The sequence below is a fragment of the Berghia stephanieae genome, chromosome 15, assembly GCF_034508935.2.
Source record: "Berghia stephanieae isolate SIO BIC M18660-M18661 chromosome 15, UCSD_Bste_1.3, whole genome shotgun sequence".
Taxonomy (NCBI): domain Eukaryota; kingdom Metazoa; phylum Mollusca; class Gastropoda; order Nudibranchia; family Aeolidiidae; genus Berghia; species Berghia stephanieae.
The window spans coordinates 26,582,867-26,592,866 of record NC_088374.1 but is presented as its reverse complement, the minus strand read 5'-3'; the positions used below and the strand labels follow the sequence as shown (position 1 = coordinate 26,592,866).

At 36.9% G+C, this 10,000-nt stretch overlaps 1 protein-coding gene across 3 annotated transcripts in view; it reads left to right on the top strand.

Moving 5' to 3' along the window:
• LOC144960577 (uncharacterized) overlaps positions 1–10,000 on the top strand; it is a 33,795-nt gene that overhangs the window by 12,481 nt on the left and 11,314 nt on the right. For 2 of the 3 annotated variants that reach the window (XM_078893791.1, XM_078893792.1), the window contains exons 3-6: positions 1,688–1,735; positions 3,391–3,438; positions 5,531–5,608; positions 7,825–7,905. In XM_078893791.1, the coding sequence (XP_078749917.1) occupies positions 1,688–1,735; positions 3,391–3,438; positions 5,531–5,608; positions 7,825–7,905 (255 nt within the window). The remainder of the gene's footprint in view (positions 1–1,687; positions 1,736–3,390; positions 3,439–5,530; positions 5,609–7,824; positions 7,906–10,000) is intronic. The other variant, XM_078893794.1, reaches the window with a different exon arrangement.

Here is a 10,000-nt window from a genome sequence, read left to right as displayed (position 1 = left end):
TGATTGATTGATTGATTGAATTAATTAATGGATGATTGGGTGAATAAATGGATGGATGAATTCCTGAGTTGGTGAATGAATGGATAGAGTAATTTATCAAAGTGTGAATGAATGATGTAAATGAATTTGTTTTTAATGAAAGAAAGAAAGCATATTTTTACGAACAAATGAATGAATGAATGAATGAATGAATGAATGAACTGATAGGCAATCGATACCGCATTGCCAGATGTCTGATCGACAGCCATCATGTCAGAGACGCTTAAAAACAGACGACAGCATGATTTGATGACGTAAGCACAAATACAATGACGCCGTAGTCACGGGCCGGTAATAAAGAACGCATGTCTTCGTGACGTCATAGAAGTTTGTGTAGGTTGACAGGGTGACAGCGTACGAGACTTTTTGGACAGTTGGACGAGTCTTGGAGATTAAAGGCTGTTGTTAGGGACTTATTTAGGCGTAGTGTGATGGCAATGACCGCTGTGTGTGTGTGTGTGTGTGTGTGTGTGTGTGTGTGTGTGTGTGTGGTGTTGGATGCAAATTTAACAATAATAATGAAGGTATTGTGTGTCGCCATATTAATTAATAATCGAGAGGTTGTCATGTTAATTGTTTGTATATATTTTTTTCCAGGTAGGAAAAGAAAGATAATATAAAGGGGTTATTCATTCGTGAGGTGTGTGTGTGTGTGTGTGAGAGAGAGAGAGAGAGAGAGAGAAAGAGAATGAGAAAGAGAGAGAGAGAGAGAAAGAGAGAGAGAGTACTGTATTCTGAGACCTGGCATCCTGGGTTGTTTATTTACATATTTGTTTTGCTGGATTGTTTTGTTTTTTTTTATTTTGTTTGTTTTTTTTTTTGTTTTTTTTGTGGGGTTGGGGGGGGGGCGGTGAAGGAGTTGTGTTTACTTCATCTTGGAGGCGTGTTTGTGTGGTCACGTGTGTTTGTGTTAGTGTTTGTGTGCGACTGCTTGTGTGTTTTTTAATTCATTAACAAAAGCCATTGTAGTCCATTTTTTGTGACCCCTCGCCTCAATACGGCATTATGTCGGGATGCTTAGGATGGTATTGAGTCAAATTCAAGTTAAACAGGTCAAACATTGGACTGGTCGCGAATTAGCACTATACATAGTATGCAGATGACGTCACTCAGGCCTTTGTTATTGTTTTTGCCATCCGCGTTTGTGAGTTGTTCTCACTAAACTGTATTAACCAGACTATAAAAGTTCATGGTTACACAGAGTTTGTGTGTTGGTCCGTTATACTTCCGGATGGCAATGTTGTGAACTCCTTGGCCAAGCGCATTCTATCTATACCTACAACATTCATTCTCCACATTAAAACACAAATACTCAACACCACTCTGATTTTTCTGGCTATAGATAGTTCGAATATGACGTCACTCGTGTCTTTGTTATTGTTTTTTGCCATCACTGAACTGTATTAACCCGACTTTAAACGTTCATGGATACATACAGTTTTGTGTGTTGGTCCGTTATATTTCCGGATGGCAATGTTATGAGCTTCTTAGCCAAGCGCATACTATCTATAAGTAAATTCAATGTTCAGCATCTTAATTCATCATGACTCAATATCGTTTTGAGGCAAGGCCGAGGGGTCACATTCATATTATATGAATTGATTCTTGATAAATAAATGTCTATGTCTTTGTTTTCTTTTCTATCCAGATGCCACTCAAGTTGTGTTAGCTGCTCCAGCTCCTTCTATCTCGCCTGGTAAGAGTTTCTATCTCCTCCTCCTCTTCTTCGTCCTCCTCCTCCTCCTCTTCTTCTTATTCCTATTATTATTATTATTGTTATTATTATCATTATTATTATTATTATTATTATTATTATTATTATCCTGCTCCTCCTCCTCTTCCTCTTCCTCTGCTTCCTCCTCCTTCTCCTCCTCTTCTTCTTCTTCTTCTTCTTATTATTATTATTATTATTATTATTACTACTACTACTACTACTACTACTACTACTACTACTATTACTACTACTACTACTACTACTACTACTACTACTACTACTACTACTACTACTACTACTACTACTACTACTACTACTACTACTACTACTACTACTATTCCTTTTCTTCTGCCTATACATCCTGCTACTAAACTGATATTCCATCTACTGATCCACTGTTAATGCATCGTCCTGGTTATACACTTCCAGTTTTGAGCCGGAAGAGAGGAAGGTGAGAAGTTACGACTTCTCTTTCCAGTATTATGTCGGAACGAACCAGATGCTTAAAAGCCGAATTAAATGTTAAAACTGGTCAAAATTATATATTGTTGGCATTCGCACCCTAAAATATGGTATCCATTCTCCTCAATAAAACATACAAACTCAACACAAGTCTGATATTTCTGGCTATAAATTCAACATTCAACATCTTAACCATCCCGACTTAATACCGTTTTGAGGCGAAGTGTCACAAATATTTCACCTTATATTATAGGGGAGATAATTCAGGAATAACTGAAAAACAAACCCACTGGTGTAATATTGAACGAGTAACATACCTTGGTTCTCACTCCAATGAAGTCCAGGTTGGATAGGTTTTTTTTGACAAGATGATGGACATTTTGATTGATCGATATTTGTAACTCTTCGCCTCAAAACGGTATTAAGTCGGGTTGGTTAAGATGTTGAAAGTTGAATTTATAGCCAGAAACATCAGACTTGTGTTGAGTTTATATGATTTATTGAGGAGAATGACAACTATATTTTAAGGTGCTAATGCCAACAATTTATATGTTTTTGACTAGTTTAACATTTACTTCGGACTTTTTAAACATCTGGTTCGTTCCGACATAATAACGTTTTGGTGCGAAGGGTCACATTTGGAGGACGAGTTTTCTGGCCCAAATTTTTAATTCCTCTTTTTATCAGAGTACAACACAATGGTCAAAATATCATTCGTTACAATTCGAATCAAACCGACATGAAAATATAATATTTCAAAGAATTCTAGAATTTTTTGTTGGTTTCCTTTATGTTCAATTCCGTTGTAATCCATGGGGCCCATGGAGTTTATCTCGGCTTCTGTAGCGTTAAACCGACAATATCAATTGCTTGCTTCCCTTTTGATAGGACGCTCGTCGATCCCAAAGTACTTTCTGTCAGATCTAACAGGCCCAGCTAGCTATCCAATCACTGTTGGGTGGATAAGAAGTGGGGTGGGGGGTCATAAAAATTATATCTCGACTTCACTGGGAATTGATCTCGGTCTATGTTTGATAACGACAAACTCATTGTTATTGAGGATATAAAAATGCTGTGATATTTATGTCTGTCCTCTTTTTCATTCTACAACCCCCCCCCCCCCCCCCCCCCCCCCCCCCCGTCTCTCCACCCTCATCCCCCAATCACCCCTCCAGCTATGCAGTCTCTCTTGATGGATATGATACAAAAGATGTTGGCACAGGGTAAGTGTGATGATGATGATGATGATGATGATGATGATGATGATGATGATGATGATGATGATGATGATGATGATGATGATGATGACGACGATGCTGCTGAAGAAGAAGAAGAAGAAGAAGAAGAAGAAGAAGAAGAAGAAGAAGAAGAAGAAGAAGAAGAAGAAGAAGAAGAAGAAGAAGAAGAAGAAGAAGAAGAAGAAGAAGAAGAAGAAGAAGAAGAAGAAGAAAAAGAAGAAGAAAGAAGAAGAAGAAGAAGAAGAAGAAGAAGAAGAAGAGAAGAAGAAGAAGAAGAAGAAGAAGAAGAAGAAGAAGAAGAAGAAGAAGAAGAAGAAGAAAAAGAAGAAGAAACATTCATGATCCGTATTTTCGGTGAAATCGTTAAGCTAATACCAAACTATGACAAGATTTGATTCAAACCTCATCATTGTTGGGTTAAACACGTTTCCATATTCTGGCTGATTGACTTACTTACTTTCTTACTTACTTACTTACTTACTTACTTATTTACTTACTTACTTACTTACTTATTTACTTACTTACTTACTTATTTACTTACTTACTTACTTACTTAAATTCTTATTTTTTTTACTTACTTGCATATTTACTTACTTACTTACTTACTTATTTACTTACTTATTTATTTACTTACTTACTTATTTACTTACTTACTTATTTACTTACTTACTTACTTAAATTCTTACTTTTTTACTTACTGACATATTTACTTTCTTACTTACTTAAATTCTTACTTTTGTATTTACTTAAATATTTACTTTCTTACGTACTTAAATTCTTACCGTTTTACTTACTTACTTATTTACTTTCTTACTTACTTAAATTCTTACTTTTTTACTTACTTACATATTTACTTACTTATTTATTTACTCATTCCTCCTCTAACTCATTTACTCACTAACTTACTTACTTACTTACTTACTTACTTACTTACTTACCTACTTACTTACTTACTTACTTACATATTCACTCACTTACTTAACCATTCACTCACTCACTGACTCACTTACTAACTTACTTTCTTACTTATTTACTTACTTACTCACTGCCCATTATTATGATATGGGGCTATGTGGTCTAGTGGTATGGCAATCGCTTTCGGATCGGATCGGAAGGTTCTGGGTTTGAGCCTCGCTCAGCGCATAGTTGAGTCCTTGGAAAATGCTCTTTACTCACATTCTCTCACCGGACAGGCGTAAAATGAATACATGGCCGTTAACAGCATTGTCTCTGTCCAAAAAAAAAAAAAAATAATAATAACATGGCCTAACAGGCTTCATGCACCGTCCTACATGTTAAGTTTTGCTGTTGGCCAGGGACCCCTTATTAAGCGCTTTGAGCACGTTTGGTGGATACTGCGCTATATATATAGAATGCGCTTGGCCAAGGAGTTCACAACATTGCCATCCAGAAGTATAACGGACCAACACACAAACTCTGTGTAACCATGAACTTTTATAGTCTGGTTAATACAGTTTAGTGAGAACAACTCACAAACGCGGATGGCAAAAACAATAACAAAAGCCAGAGTGACGTCATCTGCATACAATCTATATATAAATGCTCATTTTAAAAATAAATGTTTTACCTCTCCCACCACTGTTTTCCTTCAAGTTGCGTAGGGCCTTCCTCTCTTTCCCTCAGGTTTCAAGTGTTCAGTAATCGATTACCTACTTAACATAATCAGAATTATTTTAATTTTTTGGTTTATTTTTTACTGTTGTTGTTATACTTTGATTTGTTTTTTGTTTACTTGTTGTTGTTGTTGTTATTCTTTGTTTTAGTATTTTTGTTTATTTTTTGTTGTTGTTATACTTTGTTTTGTTTTTTGTTTATTTTTTGTTGTTGTTGTTATACTTTGTTTTTGTATTTTTGTTTATTTTTTGTTGTTGTTGTTATACTTTGTTTTGTTTTTTGTTTATTTTTTGTTGTTGTTGTTATACTTTGTTTGTGTATTTTTGTTTATTTTTTGTTGTTGTTGTTATACTTTGTTTTGTTTGTTTGTTTATTTTTTGTTGTTGTTGTTGTTGTTGTACTTTGTTTTCTTTTTGTATTATTTCTTCTTGTGTTTTTCCAGGTCCCAATCCAATGAAGCTTAAACCCCACCTCCCCCCACCCCCAATGAAACCACCAGTGCCACAGCCCATTCCCCAGTGTAAGCTATCATAATATAATAATTATTAGTATTATAATCGTTGTCATTGTCGTCGTCGTCGTCGTCGTCATCGTCGTAGTCACCATCATTGTTGTACCATTATCATTGTTGTACCATTATCTCCGTTATCTTCTTGTATATCGTTTTCATTTAATTACCATACTATGTTTACAACAACAACAACAACAACAACAATAACAACAACAACAACAAGAAGTTCACTTATACACAATGTGACGTAACGACAATCCAAATAGCCAACCAAGAATAATCGGAGACTTAATTCAGCGTGGATGTCCATCAAAACACAGTCCATTGTCTTATTTTTAATACATACAAAAATTTCATCATTCACAATCGTAATGAAAGCAAGTCTCACATTTATCAATACAATTACACAAACACAACAACCTTTAGTGCTACTTCTACAACTATCGCCTTTGAAAGGAGCCTAACGAAGACAACCATAATATATCATCATCATCATCGTCATCATCATCATCATCATCATCATCATCATCATCATCATCATCATCATCGTCACCACCATGATCATCATCACTATCATCATCATCATCATCATCGTCATCATCATCATCATCATCATCATCATCATCATCGTCGTCATCATCATCATCATCATCATAATCATCATCATCAATGTCATACCTCAACATGAATCATTCTTAAAACTACAACCTTAAAACTACAACCAACAAACACAACCCAGTGCCAAACAACCATCAGCACAATAAGCACAATTCCCAAAACCACCACTGTCTCTAATAAAATACCCGAACCACCAGAATCGCATTTTCTGTCACCAAGACACGTCCCAAAACAACCACTCTCAGCCCTACTAGTATCAGAACCACCATTATCACAATTGCTGTCACCAATCCAAGTCCCAAAACCACAACTCTCACCCCTACTATACTAGTATCAGAACCACCATTATTACAATTAATTGCTGTCACCAGTCCAAGTCCCAAAACCACCACTCTCACCCCTACTATACTAGTATCAGAACCACCATTATTACAATTAATTGCTGTCACCAGTCCAAGTCCCAAAACCACCACTCTCACCCCTACTATACTAGTATCAGAACCACCATTATTACAATTAATTGCTGTCACCAGTCCAAGTCCCAAAACCACCACTCTCACCCCTACTATACTAGTATCAGAACCACCATTATTACAATTAATTGCTGTCACCAGTCCAACTCCCAAAACCACCACTCTCACCCTTACTAGTATCAGAACCACCATTATTACAATTAATTGCTGTCATCACCACAGAACCACCATTATTACAAATGCTGTCACCAAGACTACTCCCAAACCACCACTCTCAGCCCTACTAGTATCAGAACCACCATTATCATTATTGCTATCACCTAGATTAGTCCCAAAATCACCACTGCCATCACCACAGAACCACCATTATTACAATTGCTGTCACAAAGGCAAGTCCCAAAATCGCCACCTCTCTTTCATTACTAGTATCAGAACCACCATTATTGCAATTGCTGTCAACAATCCAAGTCCCAGAAATCTACCAATCTCACCACTAATTTTATTAAAACCACCATCATCATAATTGTTGTCACCATGAAAAGTCCCAAGACCACCACTCTCACCACTACTAGTATCAACACCAGTATTTTTTACAATTGCTGTCACCAATCCAAGTCCCAAAACTACCACTCTCACCACCACTAGTATCAACACCAAAGTTATTGCAATTGCTGTCAACAATCCAAGTCCCAAAAAAACCACGAATCTCACCACTAATATTATTAAAGCCACCATTATCATAATTGCTGTCACCATGAAAAGTTCCAAAACTACCACTCTCACCATCAAAAATGTCAAAACGTGGCTTTTATAGACTCATGGCCTGATACTATCCCCCAAATGGCCAGAAAAGAAAACAAATTGTGAGTTGTATTCAACTTTTCAACCAATGGGATCACTTGTTTCCTTGACCACTACTAAAGACAACTCACTAGGCGGTCCACAAACCTAAAAACGACGTCAAAATATGGGTCTTAGTTGGTTTTCGTGTCAGGCTATAAGTAAACGATGGCTAAGGTCAGAACCACCACTGTGTGCCACCACTAAGATAACCTGAATCTCCACTATCACCGTAACCACCATAACCACAACAAACACAACCACAGCAACCACCACGGTCGCCTCTATTCTCAGACATGCCCCCAGCAAGACAACCCCCACCCCAACCTATGCCTCCCCCATCCGGCAACAACAACGTGTTCATGGACATGCCTTGTAAGTAACACACGGGGTAATCAACACGTCTTACCCACGAACCTCCATTACAGATACCCCCCCTCTCCTCCCCCTACTAACAAAATACGTTACTACAGAACTTACAAAACGACTTACCCACGAATCTCCATTACAGACCCCCCCCCCCTTCCTACTTACAAAATGAATTACTACAGGACTTACAAAACGACTTACCCACAAATCTCCATTACAGATTCCCCCCCCCCCAACCCACCCACCCCCTCCCCTAATTATTTATGATTTGCATTAACTTATCCCGTCTTATCCCATCCCTGAATAAATATGATTAATATTGACATGCCATCTTATCTCCCTTGTCTTTATGATTCCAACATTAACTTTTACAAACTTATCCCATCTGATTAAATTTGATTTATTTTGACTTATACAATCCTATCCTTTCCTATTTCAAGATTCTTACATTTACGAGTATACCCTATCCCACCTTATCCCACCTGAGTTAATATGATTTATATTAACATTACCCATCCTATCCTTCCCGATTATATCATACGATCCTATGCTATTGTATTCCATCCTATTTCACATCCCAGCATGACCAATGTGTACTTATTAACAGGTCCGATAACCTAAACTGTTGACTGTTTTGTTGTCTTGTTTGTCTTGCAAATAATCAAGCCCATGATTTTGTTTGGATACCAGATCTGCAAATAGTAAGCCTCTCCTTACCACTCATAGGAAAATCGTCACATTCGTTACGATGCAGCCAACAATTTTCTTATTCTGATTTCATTTTGTTAGAGTAATAGCTCTAAAATCTCGACACTGTGTTGTTATAGTTATAACTATGAAAACTCAACACTGTGTTGTTATAGTTATAGCTATGAAAACTCGACACTGTGTTGTTATAGTTATAGCTATGAAAACTCGACACTGTGTTGTTATAGTTATAGCTATGAAAACTCGACACTGTGTTATAGCATATAGCTATGAAAACTCGACGCTGTGTTGTTATAGTTATAGCTATGAAAACTCGACACTGTGTTGTTATAGTTATAGCTATGAAAACTCGACACTGTGTTGTTATAGTTATAGCTATGAAAACTCGACACTGTGTTGTTATAATATATAGCTATGAACACTCGACACTGTGTTGCAAAGCTAATTTTTCTGAACAAAACATAGATTATACTCGTTGCTAATCTATTTGAAAAAAAATTGTGTTGGATGAGTATGAAGTTAATGGTAACATTTTGAAAACAGCTGGTAAGAAGAGAGTTGAGTAAAAGTAAAAAGTATAATTCCCTTTATTCATCCTATAGGGGAAATTTATCTCTAGGGTCTATTCCCAGGCCAGACTGGAATAACCCAGGCGTCAACCTCAGCGCAGTGCCGAAAATTGAGCTAGTTTTATCAATTTTAGATTATTGTGGATAGCTCATAGGGTAGAGTCACGCTCTCCCCGGTCAGGCGGAGTTGTCGTACCAGTAAGGTCGCGGGTTCTAACCCCCATCACCGCTGGGGAATTTTTTTTATTCTCTATTGTCTTCTGCTGGCACTTTTCTACTGACTTCATTTCTTGTTGTTAGATTTGTCTGTGACTTTGTGCTATGTTAGATTTGCCTGTGAGTTTGTGCTATGTTAGATTTGCCTGTGAGTTTTAGCTATGTTAGATTTGCCTGTGAGTTTGTGCTATCTTAGATTTGCCTGTGAGTTTGTGCTATGTTAGATTTGCCTGTGAGGTTGTGCTATGTTAGATTTGCCTGTGAGTTTGTGCTATGTTAGATTTGCCTGTGAGTTTGTGCTATGTTAGATTTGCCTGTGAGTTTGTGCTATGTTAGATTTGCCTGTGAGTTTGTGCTATGTTAGATTTGCCTTTTAGTTTGTGCTACATGATAAAAAGTTGACATTGGCTTTAGGAAACAATGTTGACAGCCAACCCTATCTAGTCTAGAAAGAAAAAAAAGAAGAAAAAATAGGGTTTTAGGATCAAGATTGTTCCGTACAGCCAATGTCACATTTTTATCATCGAGTACAGAATTACTGACAAATCTTAAAATTATAAATCTATTTATTTTTACAGACTGATTGATATACGAGTAACTTGTAAACC